General features: G+C 41.6%; 1 protein-coding gene across 1 annotated transcript in view; it reads right to left on the reverse strand.

Annotated features, from left to right (window-relative positions):
- ANO2 (anoctamin 2) overlaps positions 1–26,520 on the reverse strand; it is a 505,309-nt gene that overhangs the window by 20,581 nt on the left and 458,208 nt on the right. The window contains exons 21-24 of the mRNA XM_044277837.1: positions 19,368–19,520; positions 14,853–14,905; positions 8,737–8,918; positions 3,581–3,686 (exon numbers count right to left, since the gene is read on the reverse strand). Coding sequence (XP_044133772.1) covers positions 3,581–3,686; positions 8,737–8,918; positions 14,853–14,905; positions 19,368–19,520 — 494 coding nt within the window. The remainder of the gene's footprint in view (positions 1–3,580; positions 3,687–8,736; positions 8,919–14,852; positions 14,906–19,367; positions 19,521–26,520) is intronic.

Consider the following 26,520-nt stretch of genomic DNA (forward strand, 5'->3'; position numbering starts at 1 on the left):
ACAAGAGTTGGCCACGATTTTCGCCAGGGAGGTCTTCCGGTTGCACGGTTTGCCCAAGGAGATTGTGTCGGATCGGGGGAGTCAGTTTGTGTCCAGGTTCTGGCGCGCCTTTTGCTCCCAGTTGGGGATTCATCTCTCTTTCTCCTCGGCCTACCACCCTCAGTCCAATGGGGCCGCAGAACGATCTAATCAGGCCTTGGAGCAATTCCTTCGTTGCTATGTCTCCGATCACCAAGACAATTGGGTTGACCTCCTGCCTTGGGCTGAGTTTGCCAGGAACACGGCGGTGAACTCTTCCTCTGGGACGTCTCCCTTCATGGCCAATTATGGGTTCCAACCTGCCGTGTTACCGGAGGTATTCTCTCCCCAGGATACTCCGGCTGTGGAGGATCACCTTTCCGTCCTACGTGCTTCTTGGGTACAGATCCAGAGGTCCCTTGAGGTCTCTGCGCAGCGCCAGAGACTCCAGGCTGATCGCAGACGAGCGCCCGCTCCTTCCTACCAGGTCGGAGACCGTGTATGGTTGTCCACCCGCAACCTCAACCTTCGAGTGCCCGCTCCCAAGCTGGCGCCTCGCTTTGTTGGTCCCTTCCGAGTGCTTCGCAGGGTAAACCCGGTAGCCTATGCCCTTGCGCTTCCTCCTGGCATGCGGATCTCCAACGTGTTTCATGTCTCCCTGTTGAAGCCGTTGGTGTGTAATCGTTTCACTTCCTCGGTTCCTCGGCCCCGTCCGGTCCAAGTGGGCAATCGTGAGGAATATGAGGTGAGCAATATCCTGGACTCACGCCTGGTCCGCGGTCGGTTGCAGTTTTTGGTCCATTGGCGTGGTTATGGTCCAGAGGAGCGTTCCTGGGTTCCCTCCGCAGATGTCCATGCTCCTGCTTTGCTCCGAGCCTTCCACGCACGCTTCCCTCAGAAACCGTTCCTTACTCCGCGGAGGAGGGGCCCTTGAGGGGGAGGTACTTTCATGGTCTTACCTTCGTTTGACATGTGCTGGCGGCCATCTTGGTTTCTGGGTTTCTTGTAGCCTCCCACCCTGCGGCTTCTCCTTCCCACTGGGAGGAGCTGGATGCCTAGCTCATATATATAGAAGGTCTGTGGCTTCAGTTCCTTGCTTGGTCCTCCTGTGTTCACATGCTTCTAAGACTGCTGCTGCTTCTGGTTCCTGATCCTGGCCTCGTCTGACTACCCCGTTGGTTCCTGATCCTGGCTTCGTCTGACTACCCCGTTGGTTCCTGATCCTGGCTTCGTCTGACTACCCCGTTGGTTCCTGATCCTGGCTTCGTCTGACCACCCTCCTGGTTCCTGACCTCTGTCTACGCAAGACCCTGCTTCGGTTTAGCCATTCGTTTGGACTTTTGCTACGGCTTGATTTCCAATAAAGCCTTCTTATTTCCACTCATCTCTGTTGTACGTCTGGTTCATGGTTCCATGACACTTACCTCCTCATAGAAACTGATAAAATTAGTGTGACATGACCGATCACCATGAAGCCATGCTGGTATGATGTTATTTGCTTGTTTTCATTAAGATCCTCCAAAATAGCATCTCTTAGAAAACCTTCAAACTGTTTACCCACAAGAGATGTTAAACTTACCGGCCTATAGTTTCCAGGGTCTGTTTTTGCACCCTTTTTGAATATTGGCACCACATTTGCTATGCGCCAATCCTCTTAGAATTTGTAAATATCAGAAATAAGGGTCTGGCTATGACATTACTTAATTCTCTTAGGATACATTTTAGGATTAGGGCTCTTTCACACTTGCGTTCTTTTCTTCCGGCATAGAGTTCCGTTGTCGGGGCTCTATGCCGGAAGAATCCTGATCAGTTTTATCCTAATGCATTCTGAATGGAGAGAAATCCGTTCAGGATGCATCAGGATGTCTTCAGTTCCGGAACGGAACGTTTTTTGGCCGGAGAAAATACTGCAGCATGCTGCGCTTTTTGCTCCAGCCAAAAATCCTGAACACTTGCCGCAAGGCCATTGAAAGGCATTAATCCGGATCCGGCCTTAAGCTAAACGTTGTTTCGGCGCATTGCCGGATCCAACGTTTAGCTTTTTCTGAATGGTTACCATGGCTGCCGGGACGCTAAAGTCCTGGCAGCCATGGTAAAGTGTAGTGGTGAGCGGGGGAGCAGTATACTTACCGTCCGTGCGGCTCCCGGGGAGCTCCAGAGTGACGTCAGGGTGCCCCACGCACATGGATGACGTGATCGCATGGCACGTCATCCATGCGCATGGAGCGCTCTGACGTCATTCTGGAGCGCCCCGTGAGTCGCACGGACTGTAAGTATACTGCCCTCCCGCTCACCACTACTACTATGGCAACCAGGACTTTAATAGCATCCTAGCTGCCATAGTAACAGTGAATGCATTTTGAAGACAGATCCGTCTTCAAATGCTTTCCGTTCACTTGCGTTTTTCCGGATCTGGCGTGTAATTCCGGCAAATAGTTTTGCTCTCTTTCGCAATTAATCTCTCGGTCTCTAGTACATTTTAGGGTTAGTTTTGCTCTCTTTGGAAATTAATCTCTCGGTCTCTAGTTTGGCGGCTTTTATTGGTTTTTTACATATTCTATGTTTTTCCTTATAGTTTTTCAGTGCTTCCTCGCTACTCTCCTGTTTTAGTGATTTAAATGCTTTCTTTTTGTCATCTATTGCTTTCTTTACAGTTCTATTTATCCACATTGGTGGATGTACCTCTCACAATTAGATTTTAGGATGCTTTTAAAAATATACAATTTTTTGGTGGTATTTTTATTTTTGAGGACTTTGTCCCAGTTATTTACGCCTATGGCCTCTCTTAGTTGGCTAAATTTAGCTTTTTTGAAGTTTGGTGTTTTTGAACTGTAAAACCTAACTCTCCTAACTAAAAGTAGGCAACATTCAGAGCAGTAACTGAAAGCTTCTGTACTCAGGCATATAACAAGGCCCTAAACTATGATGCATCAGTTATAGTACTGGTCATCTAATATAATTAAATATCACCCTATAGACACAGATAAACTATTACCCTACTGGTCCTAGTGCATTTATTTCATATTGCTCTACTGTTGCTATTGTGTGCATTTCCTATTAGCCTACTGGCTCAAGTGTAGGGATTTCCTATCACCCTACTGGCCTTAGTACATAGATTGCATATTATTCTATTGGTTGCATTACTCCTGTTTCTAATGAATTCCTGTTACCTTTCTGCCCCTAATGTCCCAAGGCCCTTCTCATCAACCTGCTGGCCATGGTTCTAGGGTTTCCTATTAATCTGCTGGCCTTACTTTGTGGATTTCCTCTTACCCTTCTGGCACTCGTGTGCTAGCTCCCTATCATTCTGCTGGCATTGTGGATTTCTTTTACTGTACTGATGCTAATCGTGTTGAGTTTCCTATGAAATTACTGTGTGTTTCCTCTTATTTTACTGACCATAGTGTGAGTGTTCACTAGAGAAAGAAGATTGTAACTCCCCACTAAAAAAAAGGATCGATATGAGCATATAAAGTCTATATTTAGCACTTCAAAAAATGATGACACTATATATACTGTATGCATCAAAAAGTTACATTCATGCAATTCCTAATACATTTACCTGAAAAAGAATGACGAAAGCCAAGCGCACAGCTAGAACGGTCCAGTACTGTTTGGAAAAGTCATATTGATTTGGAGACCAAGGAGGTTCTCGGTAATCCTTATATCTGCAGGGAAAGAACATTAAATTGAGCTTAGTTTTTTCAAAAGATGATGCAATTATAATTTAATCCTGAGTCTTAATAATTAAAACTGAAGATTTATGTCAATTTGGTTCTGAAAAATTGTTTACTTTAATTATTCACTTGATCATGACAATTTTGCATTCAATTAAATACAGATGTACCAAGGAGACTTAGGAATTCTATTTTTCTGGCTGCATTTAACAAGGGAAAATATCACCCATATATTTTCTTAAGCATTCCCATAAGCAGTGTACTGTATGTATCAATGAGATGCATGCAATGTTTTCGGTCTCTAGTGCCTCCATCAATGCTTAAGACAGGAGGAGAGCTTTCTCATTATGGCACATATTAAAGGAGTTTCAACACCTTGGCAAGAAGCCCCTTTTATATGCCCTATTTGGTTATATAGACATCATGGGGAGTCTACAAGGACTTCCCTCTATTAAAGAAAGTGGATGGTAGCCAACAAGCAGTGGCACTTGCTATAATGGACCTGTATATATTGGATGGATAACCATTTATTTCATTGACCATAGGTAATACTATACTTTAACAACTACAGAGAAAATGAGAACCCTTGATCTCTAGGTGAATTAGAGATTTTGGAGTAAGAGATTGGCATGGGTCCAAACAAGAATTTAATTTATCCTCCACCATCGTATTATAATACAGTTTTAATTTTAAATGTTTCGGAAAGTTTTATAATACAGAAAGAAAAACAAAGTGCAAAAAGTTTAAAAACTATGAACAGTACTTTGCTATGTACATCCCATGTACATATCATGTGTTTGGCCCATAATGTCAAGTAAAACAAGCCTCACCCTGTAGTGGTTTATAAAATAGTATTATAGGGTGCTGAATATTAAAAAGACATGTAAAAATTATGTCATGGCTGAAGTAAGCAGAAAACACAAAGAACCCTGGGTTCAAATGAAATGTGCTTTTGGTCGGAAGCTGACAGACATGCAGGACAGTTCTTGTCTAAACTAGATGTCATTCATTCCATGTATGTCGGTGTAACAGATAAATGTAATTATCTGCCTCAATAAACATGACAGGTGCTAATAAATGTTAGCAAATATCTCAGACAGTTGTGCTCAAGCACTGAGATAATGACTGTCTAGAATAGGATTTCTTGGCCAGGAAATGAGATTTATGTAACCAAAGGGGCTTATCCATCCTCAGTTTTTTTTGTAATTTATTTCTTTCCATTTAAATAGGTTCTCCAGAATTTAAACATTGACAGTGTATACTCAGGATAGCTCATCTGTGTTTGATTGTTGGGGTCCAACAGGAAACCTTGATAATCATGAGCCAAGAAGCCAAAATGCTGTACAATGTGAACAATGTAGAGACCCATTCATTCTGCTGATCAATGGGGGCCTCTGGGTTCTGGCTAGGATAGGCCATCAATCTTTGAGTCCTGAAAAACCCCTTTAACTTTTTTAATTTAAGGGTTTTTGTGTGTGCAATTAGAATAGGGAAAGGGATGCTGGGGTTCTGATTTAAAGGATTGCTTCATAAGACAATTAAAGTCTGCTTGGCGATTAGCTAATTGCTTTGTGCCCAGGTTCAGAATTCCTCTATGATTAGCTGTTAACGTTGGGGGCACAGCCACTGGAATTCATGACCAACCATGTAATACATGGATGATACTAATAACACAAGCTGCTGTTTTTTAATGGCTATGCTATTTTAACGCATTGATGGGGATTCTTTTGCTTGAGATCCTCACTCTTAGGGCACATGGAAAGAGATTGTCTTAGTGAGGAAAACCTTGTAAATACATAGAAAATAGGCTCCTATGGAATAGTAGAATAAAAGTAGGACACATACTGAGCAGTGGGGTTTACCTTTTTAACAAGCCTCGGGTAGGGAAATTATAAGCAAGGCTCTAAAAGGTTCATCTGCTATGCATATGGTAGCCCCATTGCAGAGTAAGACTCTCTGGGTTTTCGACAGGAGATTTCAGGCAACGGTTATTGTTAAAAATGATGGCAGGAACATGCTCAATAATTTCAATTACACAAAATTAAGTGGCCTAACTTTTTAATGGTTCATTTTGTCTATACAGTATCACAAATAGGTCTGGCTTTAATGAACATCCTGCTTCAGTCCATAGGAAATTATTGTTAGTATGATATTAATTGAGGGGAACGTCAAAATAAAAGGTTCTTAACATGAAGAGGTGACTCTGATCCATAGTTTCTTAACAGATGGTTTTAATAGTGTGTCTTATTTGCCTTATCCTGGAGGGATTGAGTCACAAGTATTATTGTGCTGCTACTTTAATTAATGTAGGTGTAGAAGACTGGTCACGTGTTTTGCGGAAAACAGGCGGTGCCCCATGGAACAATTTAAACTTGATGTTAATTATAGAAGCCTATGCAAACCCCATCACTTTAAACCTAATTATAATTATAGTCCTGTCAACCACACACTGTCCGATCTGGAGTCACTTAAAGTCATATAAAAGAGGATTAAGGAATACATGTTTGTGGATTTTTTGCTTTTTTATTGTAGCTGCAAGTTAAAGGGAAAATAGCCAACCCTGGAAATTAGTCATAGTCTCTTCGAGCTCACTATCTCACTACTCACTAAAGAAAGCAAATTAATCAGGCTCTGATTTTTCCTATATGATGCAATTAATTTTGCACAGGAAAATAGGAACAGAAGTAGTGATGAGCAAATTGATTCATACGAATGGAATTCATTAAAAAAAAATCAGTCTCCTTGAGCAGATAGTGGTTAGCCCTGAGACTCCCCCTTGATTCAGAAGGTCAGATATCAGGAGTACAAGTGCAAATGCAATGGACTTCCTGCTGCTACCTGAGCAGTGTAGATGCCAACTGTGCATTTGCCGCTTAATTTCTGGGTACACCAGGAAGTGGAGTGGCGCATGCACAGTTAGCATCTGAACTTCTCAGGTAGCAACAGTAGATACTTTGTGATTGCACTGATACTTTGAATAATGCCACAGACACGATATTGACAGTGCCAGACAAGATGTCTGGCCATGTCAAATAAGGGAGAGGGGGGAGTCTCTTATGCAGCGGGGCCAGCCCCTCACGACTTCCTTCCCAGCTTCCTCCAACAGTGTATTGTTTCATACTGGAGCATCCCTTCTGTCATGCCCATTGATCTGTCAGGAGCCTAGGAGTATAAAAAACAGCCATAGCTGCCTCCTCATCCCAGTTCTCAGCAAGAGCTCTGTGGTGCTGAAAAAAAAAAAGGTGATGTCCCTGTTCTTACTTCTGCTCCCTACTGCAGGAAGTGTGCCTGCTAAATGGTGGATCTCCACAGTTGTCCCCAGGGCATGGCACAGTCATTCCCATTTTGTAACTGCAGAGAGCTCCAGTGATAACTGTTCATACATGGACAGTGATGTCATGGCCAGAGACCAGTGCCAAATGCTATACAGTGGCATCCATCACACATAAGGTTATATTGCCATCCGTTAAACAATAGTGCAGTCCATTACGCTATAACATAGACTTTTTTATGCTGTATACTAATAAATATCAGCCAGACAGAAGCCACAAGAGCCCTACTGTATTGTGGCCTCCGTCTGGAAATGGATACCTGTGGACACACTAACTGTACGTTAGGAGGCTCTATGATGTACACACTAAACATAAAATAAGTGTAGAGTGTGAACAGGCCCTGAAACACTCTAGAAAACATTAATACACAGTGATATACACATTGTGGTATCTGAGGACATTCTTTAAATCCTTTAGTCTTGCACTGCCCCCTCAGGCCCTGCACTAGGCAAAAGCATTACATAGTATATTCTTTATATTAAAGAAAACCTGTCACCATGAAAATGCAATGTAACCTACAGCCAGCATGTTATAGAGCAGGAGGAGCTGAGCAGATTGATGTATAGTTTTTTTGGAAATTATTCAGTAACATTTTTAAATTATTAATTTAAATTTCTACTCATTCTGGGCATTAAAGTCAAGGAGGTGGTCCTATCAGTGATTTACAGCTACACAGTCATAGAGGGAAGACTGTCTATCACTGATAGGACCGCCTTCTTGACTTCAAAGCCCAGAATGAGTACAGATATAAATGAGTAAATTACAAGTTATACTGAATCTTTTCCAATAAAACTATCTATCAATCTGCTCAGCTCCTCCTGCTCTATAACATGCTGCCTGCAGCTCAAACATCATGTTCAATTTGGCAGGTTCCCTTTAAGTAAGTAAAGATGAGCAAAATCATGAACATGAACCTCAAATTTGTTTTACCTTGAATAAACAATGCATTTTATGGATCCATATTCTCCATATGAAATCAAAGGATAATAAAAGTATGGATGTGTATTCTGTAATAAGGACTCCAATGAGAAGCCTACATAATCTATACATTCTCTATTTACTGCTATAGCCAAGTTCTCTTCCTTTTAAAACTGGGGACCCAATATTTATATAAATGTTAATTTAAAATTCATAAACTGATAACCTGATCACAGACAGTCCTTCTGCTGGGATCCTCACTAATCATCTGTGATCTTTCTGTGTAGAGAACGGACCTGAAAGCAAGTGTTAAATGTCCATGCAGTGCCCCCAAAGGAGAAATTAAGCATTGCACAGGTCTTATTGAACTGAATTTAATGCATGGATATATTGAGACCTCCAGATTGAGAGACCTTTTTCCATTAGGACTATTAGATGAAGTCCGTGGACACAGGACCTGCATCTTTTATGTCAGAATTCCCTAATAGAGTACCATTTCCCTATACAGTCTTCTTAATAGTTGACATCAGATACCAAAGTCCATTTTTCTTAGTAGGATTATAAGAGATTAGAATAAAAAATGTTTTTCAGATACAGTGCTACTCTAGTAAGCTGAGCTTCAATATCAGATATGGCCTTTGAAGTAGACTGGAACTGTATCTGGAAAAAAGGCAGTATAGGCTTTTAATTAATGTTAGTGGCGAAAGTTATCCCAAACATGTATTGCTGGTAATATTAGATGCCATCATCAATTTCAGAAACATAACTGATTTACTGCTGAGCAACATTACCTGCAGAATACAACATCTTGTACAAACTGTGAGTTTTCAGGTTGCGTCCCTGGTTTCAGGTGACTGACATTGAAATATGAGAGGGTATGATTGATAAAGCCATGCATGGTTCCATTTTGACTGTACATATACTGATAAACAAGGCGTGGGATGAAGTCTGATGTGACAGATATGACAAATGCCTGCGAACAAAGAAATTACTAAAATGAAGACAATTACTCATCCATGTAAAGGCCATCAAATACTGTATGCGCTAATCACTGATATGGAAAAAGGCTTCCATTATACAGTATGTGAACCTTTTGGAATGATATGGATTTCTGCAGAAATTGGTCATAAAATATGATCTGATCTTCATCTAAGTCACAACAAAAGACAATCACAGTCTGCTTAAACTAATAACACACAAATAATTAAATGTTACCATATTTTTATTGAACATACCATGTAAACATTCACAGTGCAGGTGGAAAAAGTATGTGAACCCTTGGTTTTAATAACTGGTTGAACCTCTTTTGGCAGCAATAACTTCAACCAAGCATTTCCTGTAGTTGCAGATCAGACGTGCACAACGGTCAGGAGTAATTCTTGACCATTCCTCTTTACAGAACTGTTTCAGTTCAGCAATATTCTTGGGATGTCCGGTGTGAATCGCTTTCTTGAGGTCATGCCACAGCATCTCAATCGGGTTGAGGTCAGGACTCTGACTGGGCCACTCCAGAAGGCGTATTTTCTTCTATTAAGGCCATTCTGTTGTTGATTTACTTCTATGCTTTGGGCCGTTGTCCTGTTGCAACACCCATCTTCTGTTGAGCTTCAGCTGGTGGACAGATGGCCTTAACTTCTCCTGCAAAATGTCTTGATAAACTTGGGAATTCATTTTTCCTTCGAGGATAGCAATCCGTCCAGGCCCTGACACAACAAAGCAGCCCCAAACCATTATGCCCCCACCACTATACTTCACAGTTTCGATGAGGTTTTGATGTTGGTGTGCTGTGCCTCTTTTTCTCCACACATAGTGTTGTGTGTTTCTTCCAAACAACTCAATTTTGGTTTCATCTGTCCACAGAATATTTTGCCAGTACTGCTGTGGAACATTCAGGTGCTCTTGTGCAAACTGTAAACTTGCAGCAATGATTTTTTTGGACAGCAGTGGCTTCCTCTGTGGTATCCCCCAATGAAATCCATTCTTGTTTAGTGTTTTACATATCGTAGATTAGCTAACAGGGATGTTAGCATATGCCAGAGACTTTGTAAGTCTTTAGCTGACACTCTAGGATTTATCTTCACCTCATTGAGCAGTCTGCGCTGTGCTCTTGCAGTCATCTTTACACGATGGCCACTCCTAGGGAGAGTAGCAGCAGTGCTGAACTTTCTACATTTATAGACAACATGTCTTACCGTGGACTGATGAATAGCAAGGCTTTTGGAGATACTTTTATAACCCATTCCAGCTTTATGCAAGTCAACAATTCTTAATCGCAGGGCTTCTGAGAGCTCTTTTGTGTGATGAATCATTCACATCAGGCAATGCTTCTTGTGAAAAGCAAACCCAGAACTGGTGTGTGTTTTTTATAGGGCAGGCCAGCTTCAAGCTCATCTCATTGATTGGACTCCGGTTGGCTGACACCTCACTCCAATTAGCTCTTGGAGATGTCATTAGTCTAGGGGTTCACATACTTTTTACACCTGCAGTGTGAATATTTACATGGTGTGTTCAATAAAAATATGGTAACATTTAATTCTTTGTGTGTTATTAGTTTAAGCAGACTGTGATTGTCTATTGTTGTGACTTAGATGAAGATCAGATTACTTTTTATGACCAATTTGTGCAGTAATCCATATCATTTCAAAGGGTTCACATACTTTTTCTTACAACTGTATGTATTAATACAGTCCTGATCAAAAGTTTAAGACCACTTGAAAAATGGCAAAAAAATCATATTTAGCATGGCTGGATCTTAACAAGGTTCCAAGTAGAGCTTCAACATGCAACAAGAAGAAATTGGAGTGAGACAAAACATTTTTTGAGCATTTAATTTAATGAAAACAACAAATAAACTGAAACAGGCTGTTTTTCAGCTGATCAAAAGTTTAGGACGACACCTCCAAAAAAAAACTAAACCCCCCCAAAACAGAAATCCAACTTCCAAACATGAACTCAGTAATGAGTAGCTCCGCCATTATTGTTTATCACTTCAAAAATTTGTTTTGGCATGCTTTATGCAAGCGTTTCCATGAGGTGAGTGGGAACATTTCTCCAAGTGGTGAAGATGGCCGCACAAAGGCCATCTACTGTCTGGAACTGTTGTCCATTTTTGTAAACTTCCCTTGCCATCCATCCCCAAAGGTTCTCAATTGGATTTAGATCAGGGGAACATGCAGGATGGGCCAAAAGAGTGATGTTATTGTCCTGGAAGAAGTCCCTTGTCCTGCAGGCATTGTGTACTGTAGCGTTGTCCTGTTGAAAAACCCAGTCGTTACCACACAGACGAGGGCCCTCAGTCATGAGGAATGCTCTCTGCAACATCTGGACATAGCCAGCGGTCGTTTGACGCCCCTGCACTTCCTGAATCTCAATTGTTCCACTGAAGGAAAAAGCACCCCAGACCATTATGGTGCCCCCTCCACTGTGGCGCGTAGAAAACATCTCAAGTGAGATCTGCTTGTCATGCCAGTAACATTGGAAACGATCAAGACCATCAAGGTAAAAAAAAATCTCATCAGAGAATAAAACTTTCTTCCACCTTTGAATGTCCCATGTTTGGTGCTCTCTTGCAAAGTCCAAATGAGCAGTTCTGTGGCATTCAAGGAGATGAGGTCTTTGAAGACGTTTTTTGTTTTTGAAACCCTTCAGTCTCAGATGCCGTCTGATGGTTATGGGGCTGCGGTCAGCACCAGTAAGGGCCTTAATTTGGGTCGAGGATCGTCCAGTGTCTTGATGGACAGCCAATTGGATCCTCAGGCTCAGTGCTGATGACATTTTTTTGGGTCTTCCACTTGACTTTTTTGTTCCATAACATTTTTTTGATCATTTAAGAAATTCCAAATGACTGTCTTACTGCGTCCCATCTCAGCAGCGATGGCGCGCTGTGAGAAACCCTGCTTATGCAGTTCAACAACCCGACCACGTTTAAAAAGGAGAGTTGTTTTGCCTTTGCCATCACAACGTGTGACTACCTGACAGGAAATGACAATGAATCCACATCTTTGTACAGATTTGGCCTTTTAAAGGCATGTGGTCCTAAAATTTGGATCAGCTGAAAAACAGCCTGTTTCAGTTTAATCGTTATTTTCAATTAATTGAATGCTCAAAAAATGTTTTGTCTCACTCTCATTTCTTCTTGTTGCATGTTGAAGCTCTATTTGGAACCTTGTTAAGATCCACCAATGTAAAATATGATTTTTTGCCATTTTTCAAGTGGTCTTAAACTTTTGATCAGGACTGTATATTGTTATCTGCATTAACATAGAGAAATACTGTGTAATTATACTCCAACATACAACTGGCAGACCATTGCTAACTCTGATCTGCATCTGGCACGGAGAAAACTATTTCAATTACAATTTTTTTAAATACAATAACTGGTCTTTTGAAAATGATCTGATCACATGAGGTCACATTGGGTCCTCCGACGGGAGAGTCACTCATTGGAATGGTTCACTACTCTGGTTAATAGAAGGAGGGAATCCCTTATATTACATTCAATGCCTTTAAAGGGGTTGTCCAATTATTTTACTGTAAAGGAAGGGAAGCTATCCGAAAAAGAAAGCTTCACATACCGTTCCTGAGCCCCATCTGGTCCTGTGCACCACTACACTACTCCCCACCCCATCAGGTGTGATGTATTGTTTAGGCTGCACAGATGATATTGCCATATACCACAACATGACCTCTGCAGCCAATCACTGATCACTGACTACTGATACCAAGGATTTGCTGGAGCTGTCACATAGTATACGGGAACGTCACTATAACAGCCAGGAAAACAAAGACCGGCTGGGAGGATGGAGCTGTGGTGCTGGACCAGAGGTGGCTCAAGGTTGTAAGTATAATATTCTTTAAAAATAAAATAAAAACTTTTAAAGGGGTTATCTCACTTCAACAAAATGGCATTTATCATGTTGACAAAGTTAATACAAGGCACTTACTAATGTATAGTGATTGTCTATATTACCTCCTTTGCTGGCTTGATTAATTTTTCCATCAAATTATACACTACTTTTTTCGATGGTTACGACCACCCTGCAATCCAGCAGCGGTGGCTGTGCTTGCATAATTTAGAAAAATGTGCCAACTTCTGGTATAGGCCAGTGCTTTTTCCTACAGTGTGCAAGCACGGCCACCACTGTTGCACTACAGGGTGGTCATAACCCCTGGATATGAGCAGAGTATAATTTGATGGAAAAATAATCCAGCCAGCAAAGGAGGCAATATGGACTATCACAATACATTAGTAATTGCCTTTGTATTAACTTTGTCTACATGATAAATGCCATTTGCTGAAGTGAGACAACCCCTTTAAGGCTTTCTTCATATAGGCAGCAGATCAATCTGGCAGGCTGTTCTAGCAGTGGAACAAGCCTGCCAGAGGTCTACGGGTTTGTCCTAGCTCGATAGTGTAGCGTGCCTGGCAGACTCCATAGCCTACAATTGGATCCGATGGGAACCCTGCTGGTTCCCAGCATTTATGCCAGTATTCGGTCAGACAAATATCGCTGCATGTAACAGTTTTTCTCCGGCCTAACCCCAGCATACATTCTGAAGAGTGGCTGGACTGGTTCCCACTATATTCAATGGGTCCTGGTGGAGAATGGCAGTATCCAGCTAGACCGATCCAGACAACTCCTCTGCCAGAACAGCCTGTCATATTTATTTAAAATACTGTACATTTATTATGTGAATCATGCAAGTTTTCTTGTGTTAACATGTTGCCATTTTTGGCACACTATAGGTTGACACAAACATTAGTGCCGCTTTTCCATTTTGTGCAGCTTCCATCGCTTTTGTAAATAGTGGGATGGTCAAGATCTTCCATAGTTTAAAAAGATTAACTATAATTTATGCCAGAAACTGGATTCAATTATAGCACAACTCTATTTCGAAATGTAAGATGTAATAAATTTGGCGCATCTTACTAGAAAACACTTCTAATTTAGACTGATGTATAAAACACCAATCTTAATAAATTCTCCCCCTTGTGTAAATCAGGCATCCTCAAACTGCGGCCCTCCAGCTGTTGTAAAATTACAACTACCACAATGCCCTGCTGTAGGCTGATACCTGTAGGTTGTTTGGGCATGCTGGGATTTGTAGTTTTGCAACAGCTGGAGGGCCGCAGTTTGAGGATGCCTGGTGTAAATGATAACATTTTGGCTGCCTGCAGCCACCACTGGGGAGCAAAATGTCTAGCCGCATCCATTTTGCTATTGTGTTCACTATATATGAACAGGTGAACTCCTAATGTCCCTCTGGTGGAGATTGAAAAGAGACAAATTTCGCCAATATTGATTTCGTACACATAATTTAGAGTAGTTTTCTCTGAGTTTTTATATTGACGGCCTATCCTAAGGATAGGTCATCAATATCTCTTTGGAGGGATTCTGACTCCCAGCAATCAGTTCCTTGAAGAAGCTGTGGCACTCTGGTGAGCGTCAGAGCCTCTTTCTAGGCCAGTGCCGTTAAGTTCATTGGTCACATAGCCTATTTGCAGCCCAGTCCCATTCAAGTGAATCAGTCAGGGCTGCAATACCAAGTGCAGCTGCCACACTGTATAAGTTTTAAAGGACTGAATTCAGCAATCCTTTAATCATCAGAAAATTTTGAAGCTAAATTTTTTTGTTGTAGTTACACTTTTGTGACTGTTCATTGGCTACAATTATGCTGCCAATAATCCAATATTAATATGCATGACTTAATATTAATATAACAACAATAAGTATGCATCATGTTAAATACTCATATTGAACACAGAATTCACGCCTATTATGTACAATTGTCTAAAAATCGGGTAATTAGGGACTAAAATTACATTCAAGGTGTGACAAACACAAGAATAAATTAACCAAACCAAAAGGATCAAAAAAAGGAAAAAAAACTGTAAGAAACCACTTACATTGATAATGACAGAAAATTTGCCAATTCCACTTAAAATGTTGTACCATATTCCTGAAAAAAGAATGAGGAATATAATATTATTCAAGTCATATCAAGCATCCTTCCCTTTCAAACACTTATATGTAATATAGTAGTCAAAATACAAAATGGCTGAACATGAAAAGTACAGTGCCAGAGCTTTGTGCATGGGGGCTGTACAGAGTGACAATGGGGGAGATTTAGGGATTCTGGCTTAATTTGTGGCAAAACTGGCTTTACATGTTTTACGTGCACCTCATTTATTATGTGTTGTAGGCATGTTTTGCACCTTGGATAACTGGGAGATGTGACAGCGTGAAAGGAGGAACGGCTTAAAATCTTGATGTGAAGCATTAGACGCCAACCAAATGTGTCTGAAGGTGAACGAAGAATTGGAGGCATATAAAAGGAAAGGGGCCCTACACACTTCCCTGGATGCCATATTACTGCTCCATACCATTCACGGGAATACAATCATGTTTGATATATATTGTTGATATTTTTATCTGTCTTTTTTTGTTACTTTACCCATCTGCCATGTCATCATGTTGTATAGCATTACTAGCTTATAGTTTACATCAAAGTCACTCGAGACCCATATGTTATCATTGGACAGGGATAATTTAACTTTAATGACCCATAAAATAGTTCTTTATAAAAAAAAAACTGTATGATTTCATGAACAGATAATAACAACGTATTGTAGCCAGAAAGGAGAAAAATTTAAAATATTAAAAAAGATAAAAGGGCAAAGAGATAAAGGGGGTAGAGAAGAAGGAAAAGTAAAATAAATAAAGGAAAAATGAAGAAAAAAAGAAAGCGAAGAAGAGACAGAGGCAGAAGAAGAGGCATTCCGCTTTGCATTCCGTCATAATAGCAGTCTATGGGCCGCATAACGGATTAGTCTGGTTTCCGTATTGCAGGAGAGGACTTCTGCAAAACGGAAAACAGACGGAATGAGAGAAAAGGGAATAGGAGACAAGGGAACAGGACAGGCAACCTTCATTGCTTCCTTCTGGATACAATTCTGCTCTAGGCATATGATAGACCAACATGTGCGTGTGTAGGGAGGTAAACCCACAAAAACTGCAAAAAAACTGATAACGTGGACATCTTGCTTTTATGATTATGTTCTGAATATGTTTGTATATATTTGTCTTTGCAGGATATGTTTCATAACTAACCCTGGTATGTTGAGTGTTTGGTTGCACTTTCTTTCCATTCTTGGATGTATGTATGGGGATATAGAGGCTAATATAATTATAAAGTGTCTGTGCCTTTTAATAATTGTGTTTAGTCTTAATGAATCTTTTTTTTATTATTTGTTTTATTTATCTTTTATTCATATAAAACCAAACAAAAAATACATAAATATATAGATAAGACAAATATTTTCAATTTTTTCCTTATCCCACCCCAACCCCACAATCCCTGAGAGAGAGAGAAAAGAAATGGAAAAACCCATTATATCATACTTACGGTATATTAGTTAACCAACCTTCCAAAAAATTATCAAAATACTCCTTCTTTCCCCTAATATTATATACTATCCTCTCTATCTTTATCATATCACTCTCTTATCCATTTTTGAAAGCCTAAACTGTATTGTGCCACCTAATATACATGTCACCGGATCTCATTCTATTTGTACTCCCACAATCTTTTTGATAATATTCGCTATCCCTGACCAGTAACAAAATAATTTAGGACATCTCCAAACTAAATTATATAACCCTGCTTGGTCCACTACACATCTAGGACATTTATCAGAAGATTTCAATCCCATTCTTTTAAGCATCACCGGAGAGCGGTATAGTCTATGGAGAGAAAAAAATTGAGAAACTCCTTGAGAGACCCTCATTGAGACCAAAGACATATTCCTTAATGCATCTACCCACTGTTCCTCCAATAACCCAACAATATCTCTCTTCCATTTCTATTTGGCCAATATTTTGATTTTACCTTGCTTCATTTTCATCAATAATCTGTATTTTCTTGGAATACTCCCTTTTTCTTTTTAATTATCCAAAAAGGGTTTTATATTTTCGATAGACGCCATCTTATATTTCTGAGAGTCTGACTGTGATAGTCTTAATGAATCTTTAAAATGTGTATTACTTGCATAAATTATTATTATATTGTGTTTAAAAAATGTTAAAGGGGTTGTCACGCTTCAACAAATGGCATATATCATGTAGAGAAAGTTAATCAAGGCACTTACTAATGTATTATGATTGTCCATATTGCCTCCTATGTTGGCTGGATTAATTTTTTGATCTCTTTATACACTGCTCTTTTCCATGGGTTACACTGCTCTTTTCCAGGAGTCATGCATGCACACTATAGGGAAAAGCTCCAGCTTTTCTGGTGGCTGGGACCATGGGAGAGTGGATAGGCATGCATTTGCAGTATAGTAGCTCCCGTCCTGGCCACCTTGTATCTGTACTGTAGGGGTGGCCATCAACCCTGGATAAGTGCAGTGTATAATGTGCTTATTATACTGGAGCTTATTATATATTATGGTCACTTCTTGACCAGTTATATTTGATGTATGTCTTATTGTGGGTATGGATATTCCACATCAGTACCACACTTTTGGGGGTCTGGACTTTTGATGTATGATGTACCATTGTGGTTAATTTCTTTCCTGTATATGTATGCCCCATTTTTTTATGTATTTATTTTATTTATCTTCGGTTAGACGCAAAAATCTCTTACTCCCAGTACCGTCCCATTTTGAAGCTGCCGGGCACCACCTGTCACAACTCAAATACCAGGATATTGAACAAATTTTACCCCACAGGAGAGGATACGATCGCGTCACACAATAAAAAAAAAACGGGAAGCTTTCTGGATCCACAAAATGGATTGTTTGGAACCTAAGGGACTTAACAGAGACTATGAAATACAATGTTTTACATGAAATCGCGATTTGTTCTATGGAGGGTTAAACTTATGATATAACAAGATTGACTATGTATGTCTAATCATATATCTTCTCATTTTTTGTAGGTTGTATAATGAATGTCGGGCTGCGACATATGACTGGATATCCTTTTTCTGGCATAGAACTAGAAGCCCCACCCTATTCTTAAATAGACCCTGTGATTAGTTTCCGAACATACACTTCCACCCATCCAGAGACATTATATATATGACTCATAGTACCCCATTAATACTACCAGTCTAGCTAGACCAAATCGCGATTAGTTCATACATCTAACATACTGCCACTCATCAGTACCCATGGTTAAACCCTGACCTATGCACCAGGACGCTCGTAGTGGAATGCACCACTTCCGGATTACCATGGAACGCAGGGCACTTCCGGTCATACGTCACGCCACATCCGCCTCACCATGTGACCTTTGGAACGCACGGTGGACCGCACGCTCCCTGCATACAGCGACACGCCCCCCCACGCTATTTAGAGGCGCGCTGAGCAGCAAGCAGAGCGCATCCCCCAGAGAGGCGTGTGGACACACGCCATCACCAAGCCTTGCGCAGCATATATTGACTCAGCTCCCTACAGCGGCAGAGGGTAAGTCTCTCCATATCACATAACTATCAGGACTGCTTACAGGTACATCAGGTCTACTCTATCCATTCCTCTTGGCACATCATAACCACTCTGCGCTAGGTTGAAACACAACCCGATCCTTTCTCTCCTCCATGTGTCCCCTATAGATAGGACCCACATTTGAAATCAACTTTAGATCATGGTCAAGAATACTGATTGCTTCTCCTTAACATAGATGCTTCCATATACTTCCACAACTGGCGATGCTGATTAAAGTATAATGCTAATTCTCTTTCTTATGCCCTTTTTTTATTTAAATTTTCTTATTTTTCTGCTTTTTTTCTTTGTTTCTTGGATGTTATACTAAGCTCCTGCTTAATCCAAATACTGTATACATATGTACGATATAATCTGTGTATGAGTAATTGTCCTATGGATACCAAGTAGAATTGTGTAGACCATACGTTGCTATATATGTCCACAAGATTGTAATTGTCACTTCTCTATTGGTATTTTCACACAGTTTGATAAAGGCCTTCTGGGCCGAAACATCACTTTGAAGTCGCACGTCAAAATAAACAGAATATCAATTGACAAAAATACGACTGGAGTTTTCTATTTTATTTTTATTTTATTTATGTGATTAATTAAATATTCATTTTATATCAATTGTTGCTGTGTATCGGTTTTCGGGTGTTAGAGTTCTTTTGGATATGCACAGCACTTACTAATCTGTGTTTGGCGCTATTGCTATTTGGTGTGATTTCCCACATCTTATTACAGGACAATTATCAGGACATACAGGTTGTGCACCTGTGTGTCCATCACATGAATAGGACAAATTTTATTTTATCCCTTGAGTGACTTCAAGCAGAGAACTTGAGAATTGTAAGAAATGAATGCAGAAATAAGGTTGGAAAACTGTATAGCATTTCATTATACAGCAATTAAACAATATTAACACAATCAGTATACCTATATCCTTAGATCGGACGGCATCCGGTCTTCTTAACTCTGCCACAAACTTTTTTGCATCAAGTCTTACTTCAATAACGTTGTTGAGCAGTGCAAATAGTGGAGCCAAAGGAAAGGAGGCCACAAACAGAGTGACAAATCCAAACTGGATAACTGAAAGGAACAAAAAAGAGAGAGAGAAAATGTAAATGATCGGAGCATGTAAGCAGTTTAATACATTCAGAAGCGCTAGTTAGAAAAATCTCATATCAGTTAATAAATTATATAATGCCATTACCAACAAGGCAAAAAACACCTAAGACACTAACAAAAGTAGAGTCTGGGTGTGCAGTCTAGAGCGACCCCTATAACAGAGGTCTGATTGTATAGTCTGGAGTGACCCCTATAACAGCAGTCTAGTTGTATATTCTGGAGCACCCCCTATGACAACAGTCTGGCTGTGTAGTCTGGAGTGCCCCCTATAACAGCAATCTGGTTGTATAGTCTGGAGCACCCTCTATGAGAACAGTCTGGCTGTGTAGTCTGGAGCGACCCCAATAACAGCAGTCTGGTTGTATAGTCTGGAGCACCCTCTATGAGAACAGTCTGGCTGTATAGTCTGGAGTGACCCCTATAACAGCAATATGGTTGTATAGTCTGGAGCACCCCCTATGACAACAGTCTGGCTGTGTAGTCTGGAGCGACCCCAATAACAGCAGTCTGTCTGTATAGCCTGGAGCAACCCCAATAACAGCAATCTGGCTGTGTATTCTGGAATGACCCCCATAACATTAGTCTGTTTGTTTAGTCTATAACAGCAGGCTGACTGTATATCCTGGAGCGACCCCTATAACAGCAGTCTGACTATATAGCCTGGAGTGTCCCCTATAACAGCAGTCTGATTGTATAGCCTGGAGTGACCCCTATAACAGCAGTCTGGCTGTATATTCTGGAGCGACCGCTATAAAAGCAGTCTGGCTGTGTAGTCTGGAGTGTCCCCTATGACAGCAGTCTGGATGTGTAGTCTGGGGTGCCCCATATAATAGCAGTCTGGTTGTATAGTCTGGAGCGCCCCATATAACAACAGTCTGGCTGTGTAGTCTGGAGTGCCCCATATAACAACAGTCTGGCTGTATAGTCTGGAGCACCCCATATAACAACAGTCTGGCTGTGTAGTCTGGAGTGCCCCATATAATAACAGTCTGGCTGTATAGTCTGGAGCGCCCCATATAACAACAGTCTGGCTGTATAGTCTGGAGTGCCCCATATAATAGCAGTCTGGCTGTGTAGTCTGGAGTGTCCCATATAACAGCAGTCTGGTTGTAAAGTCTGGCGCGCCCCCTATAACAGGAGTAGGGCTGCGTAGTCTGGAGCGACCCCTATAACAGCAGTCTGGTTGTATAACCTGGAGCGCCCCCTATAACAGCAGTCTGCATGAGTAGTGTTAAACAGCCCTATGACAACAGTCTGGCTGTGTAGTCTGGAGTGCCCCCTATAACAGCAGTCTGGTTGTATATTCTGGAGCGCCCCCTATAACAGCAGTCTGGTTATGCAGTCTGGAGTGCCCCATATAACAACAGTCTAGCTGTATAGTCTGGAGTGCCCCATATAACAGCAGTCTGGCTGTGTAGTCTGGTGTGCCCCATATAACAGCAGTCTGGTTGTATAGTCTGGCGCGCCCCCTATAACAGGAGTAGGGCTGTGTAGTCTGGAGCGACCCCTAAAACAGCAGTCTGGTTGTATAACCTGGAGCGCCCCCTATAACAGCAGTCTGCATGAGTAGTGTTAAACAGCCCTATGACAACAGTCTGGCTGTGTAGTCTGGAGTGCCCCCTATAACAGCAGTCTGGCTGTGTAGTCTGGAGCTCCCCCTATAACAGCAGTCTGGCTGTGTAGTCTGGAGAGCCCCTATAACAGCAGTCTGGTTGTATAGTCTGGAGCGCCCCATATAACAACAGTCTGGCTGTGTAGTCTGGAGTGCCCCATATAACAACAGTCTGGCTGTATAGTCTGGAGCACCCCATATAACAACAGTCTGGCTGTGTAGTCTGGAGTGCCCCATATAATAACAGTCTGGCTGTATAGTCTGGAGCGCCCCATATAACAACAGTCTGGCTGTATAGTCTGGAGTGCCCCATATAATAGCAGTCTGGCTGTGTAGTCTGGAGTGTCCCATATAACAGCAGTCTGGTTGTAAAGTCTGGCGCGCCCCCTATAACAGGAGTAGGGCTGCGTAGTCTGGAGCGACCCCTATAACAGCAGTCTGGTTGTATAACCTGGAGCGCCCCCTATAACAGCAGTCTGCATGAGTAGTGTTAAACAGCCCTATGACAACAGTCTGGCTGTGTAGTCTGGAGTGCCCCCTATAACAGCAGTCTGGTTGTATATTCTGGAGCGCCCCCTATAACAGCAGTCTGGTTATGCAGTCTGGAGTGCCCCATATAACAACAGTCTAGCTGTATAGTCTGGAGTGCCCCATATAACAGCAGTCTGGCTGTGTAGTCTGGTGTGCCCCATATAACAGCAGTCTGGTTGTATAGTCTGGCGCGCCCCCTATAACAGGAGTAGGGCTGTGTAGTCTGGAGCGACCCCTAAAACAGCAGTCTGGTTGTATAACCTGGAGCGCCCCCTATAACAGCAGTCTGCATGAGTAGTGTTAAACAGCCCTATGACAACAGTCTGGCTGTGTAGTCTGGAGTGCCCCCTATAACAGCAGTCTGGCTGTGTAGTCTGGAGCTCCCCCTATAACAGCAGTCTGGCTGTGTAGTCTGGAGAGCCCCTATAACAGCAGTCTGCTGTGTAGTCTGGAGTGCCCCCTATAACAGCAGTCTGGTTGTATAGTCTGGAGTGCCCCCTATAACAGCAGTCTGGTTATGCAGTCTGGAGTGCCACTATAACTATACTTTGGTCCACTCCCTATAACAGCAGTCTGCATTTGTAGTCTGGCATGTCCCCTATAACAGCAGTCTGGTTGTATATTCTTCAGCGCCCCCTATAACAGCAGTCTGGTTATGCAGTCTGGAGTGCCCCCTATAACAGAAGTCTGGCTGTGTAGTCTGGAGTGCCCCCTATAACAGCAGTCTGGTTGTATAGTCTGGAGTGCCCCCTATAACAGCAGTCGGGTTGTATAGTCTGGAGCGCCCCTATAACAGTAGTCTGATTTATGCAGTCTGGAGTGCCCCCTATAATTGCAGTCTGGCTGTGTAGTCTGGAGCGTCCCCTATAACAGCAGTCTGGTTATGCAGTCTGGAGTGCCCCCTATAACAGCAGTCTGGTTATGCAGTCTGGAGCGCCCCCTATAACTGATTTATACAGTCTAGAGTGCAACTCCCCCCCCCCCCCCCTACAACAGCAGTCTGGCTGTGTAATGTAGAGTGTATCCTGAAGCACTTTTTTATGCCTTACAGACTTGCATTCAATTAAAAAAAGAACCTCATTGTGAGAAAGAATTTTACAAACAATATGAATCCTGAAAAAGAAAAAAAGAAAAAAACAAAAACAAAGAACTCTTGGCATGACCTCCCAGCGAGCATCAGTAAATCATTTTGGCACAAAGGTCTGGACATATGAGATCAAATGTAGTGTGGCACCAAGAGTCTTGCCTGGCAGACACTGAGGAATTTTCTACATAAGGCAGTGCACTTGCGAGTGTTATGCAAACCACTTATCTTAACTTTGGGTTCACAACAGTGTTTTCCTATTCTGGCATCTTGCTATGCACATACATATACACACAGGAAGAATTGAAGGCGTCCTATGTGACTGTTTCATGCTCTTATTAAGGCTGAGTTTGAGAGCGCAGGATGTTGGCATTGATTCATTGTGCTAGGGGCAGCAGTTGACAAGTTCACAGTCTCAACAGAACAAAGGCAGGTGGGTTTTAAGAATGAGTTCTGTATTCTGCAACTGCCAACACTGAGTTATGGTTTAAGGTTTTAGATATTGTATGCGCCGGTGAGTCACGATTATTTGTTTGTCATAATGACTTGGTCGTCTTCAATTCAGCTGGAATCTTGTGCCGAATGTTTAGTCAAAAAGTTTAATAAAAGTTCAAACATCAACAAGCAATAACAACAACACTGTTATCTGGATGTTCTACTGTTCCCAATTTGCTGCTACATGTGCACTGTTTGGCATGGGCTCCGCAGCAATGTTGGGCATGCAATGGCATGCCGCATCCAAACTTATGTTGTATGAGTGGCACCCATTTGGAGCTACAGTGTATTGCTTAACAGGGTAAGGCTACGTTCACATCTGCACTGAAGGCTCCGTTTTGGACTTCCATTACAGAGTTTGTCAAAAATAGTGGAGAGTAGTGATGAGCAAAGTTTAGAAAAATTTGATTCGGCTGCTTCACTGAATTTCACAAATAAATTAGCTTCTTGACTAATTAAATTGTCACAAACTGCATTTCTTTGTAAGTAGCGGGTGCAATGACGGGGAACGGCGATTACGCCACCCCTGTCATTGATCCCCTTAGATGCCGCGTTTATTGCTGATCGCGTTATCAGGGGTTAATCCGTTGGGAAAAAAATTAAAGATTAAAGACATCATCACACTGGCCGGCATGGTGATGTCATAAGTCACTGCGCACAAGATTTTGTGCAGGATCTTCAATCAAAATGGCTGCGGTGACCTCTTCAAGATCAAATGGATGAGGTGAGTATGATTTATTTTTTGTACAGCCATTTCAAGAAAAACAAATTTTTCCTGAAATTCGGCTTGAAGTCCACTTCGGATACTTTGATTCACTCAACCCTAGCAGAGAGAAAAGCCCTGCATGCAGGATTTTTTTCTCCGCTAAAAACATTCCAACCTAACAGATCCCATGACACTCAAAGGGATCTGTAAGGCTCTGTTCTTATCAGTTATGTGCTGAATCTGGCACTTCCATTATTTTGCTTCTTCTGCTCCTAAAAGTGCCCTTAACCCGGATTTATAGAACTAACTCATTTATATTCTGTTATACTTTTGGACAATCTTGTGGTAATGCATTGTTACATGTACTGGATATTGTTAAACTTTATAACAGCACAACTGTGGCACCACAACTTGTTGGTTGTGGCTCACTGTGGTTTAGCATCACATTTTCTGGAAAGAGAGAAAGCAATGCTTTTGCCACACTGTCCAAATTCATTGCTAATTAATTCTCCCTTACAGTGCCGGATAACCAGAGTGCTAAGATTATAGTTCCATTCAGCAGGCATATAATATTATCCAAGCATTGCAATACAGTGGTTGAATAATAGCCCAGCCATCCTGTGTACCATCATGAGCTCAATGAAACCCCATTGATGATGACCTGATATCAACAGTGCCCACTGAAATAATTGGACACTAAATCCTCTCTTTCTTAAGGTTGTTCACTTAGCTGTTCAAAGTTATGGACTCTCCATATGACAGCCATATGTTCTTATAAGCGTTAAGGAAACAGGTTGCTCTGAAACTCTTATGAACAATAGGAGACTCTAAATAGATGGAGACTCTAAAATGGCAAAACCTATAGAGAAATTGCTTTTTTGGGGCTTCTTTTAACTCTAGCCGTGTGCTGTCAGTGTTGTTAACATTCACACTAGGGGCGTAGTATAGGATGTGTGAAGGTAGCAGCCACAAGTATTGGTATCTGAAATGGTGCTCATAAGAAGACACAGGTGTTATACATGGGACATGGTTATGGAGGTCCTTGTAACACATTTTGAATTGGGAAATTGATTTATAAATAATGCCTTTGCTGCACAACTACCTTATCACCCCTTTGGAAATAATCCATAATACCTTTTCACATTGCTTTCTACTATGCCTAGGGTTACATGTGACCCCCTCTGTATGTCACCCGATAATATCTTTCCCTTTACGTTGTCTTTCCCTTTAAGTGCTGTACAGTCTTTTTTACGTAAGACTTTCCATTTTTTGTCCAAGAAAATTTCCATGGGAAAACAGTTGTATTCCCTTTTTAAATGACAAAAAAATCTTTCTAGATAAAAAGGGGTCACAGTACTATGTAAATGACACCTGTGCAATTCATTCAGCTATTGTAGATTTTCTTTTTCTAACATATTTTGCGACTGTTAGGTGCTAATTATTATACTCCTATATTATATATACAGATACTAGTTACCAGCAGGAATAGTATCTGCATCTTAAAACAAAACTAAAAGTGTGTGGAGATGACCTGTCCCTCATCAGCTCCCTGCCCCCGGGCACTGGACCAATGAACCCCTATGCGTCATATGATATGTCCTTGCATAGTGACTCACCCTGTAAACACCTCAGCTATTCGGTTCTGGAAAGGGTAGCTGAGTCTTTTGAATTCCTGTCACAAAAGAGTCCAGGAATTCAATTGCAATATGCCCAGAGCAGAGGTGCTTACAGCTCTGAATGGAGTAGGTGAATGTAAATATGCATGTTTTTTTTAAAGATATAGGGGGTCCTTTAAAACTGGCATAAATGAAAATAACTTTGTCGCTGTGGCTGGCCACACCTCCTTCACTGCCCTTGCCAAAAGCCTTTTTTAGAAAAGTGCCGATGACAGCAAAAAAGGGAAGATGCGACAATTGTTTTTTTAAAGTCGCTGTTAAAAAGACTCACCAGTGATTTTTTTAACGTCCCTTTTCAGGTTTAGGCTGAGTTCACACGGGCGAGATTTCCGCGCGGGTGCAATGCAGTAGGTGAACGCATTGCACCTGCACTGAATCCTGACCCATTAATTTCAATGGGGCTGTGCACATGAGCGTTTTTTTTCATGCATCACTTCTGCAATGCTTTAAAATCGCAGCATGTTCTATATTCTGCGTTTTTCACGCAGCCCTGGCTCCATAGAAGTGAATGGGGCTGCATTAATAACGCATTGCATCTGCAAGCAAGTGCGGGTGCGATGCGTTTTCCACTGATGGTTGCTAGGAGATGTTGTTTGTAAACCTTCAGTTTTTTATCACACGCGTGAAAAACGCATCAAAACGCATTGCACCCGCGCGGAAAAAACTGAACAACTAAACGCAATTGCAGCCAAAACTGACTGAACTTGCTTGCAAAATGGTGCGAGTTTAACTGAACGCACCCTGAACGCATCCGGACCAAATCTGTCACGCTCGTGTGAACTCAGCCTTAAGGCTGAGTTCACACGGGCGAGATTTCCGCGCGGGTGCAATGCGGTAGGTGAACGTATTGCACCCGC

This window comes from Bufo gargarizans, chromosome 2, assembly GCF_014858855.1.
Source record: "Bufo gargarizans isolate SCDJY-AF-19 chromosome 2, ASM1485885v1, whole genome shotgun sequence".
Lineage (NCBI taxonomy): Eukaryota > Metazoa > Chordata > Amphibia > Anura > Bufonidae > Bufo > Bufo gargarizans.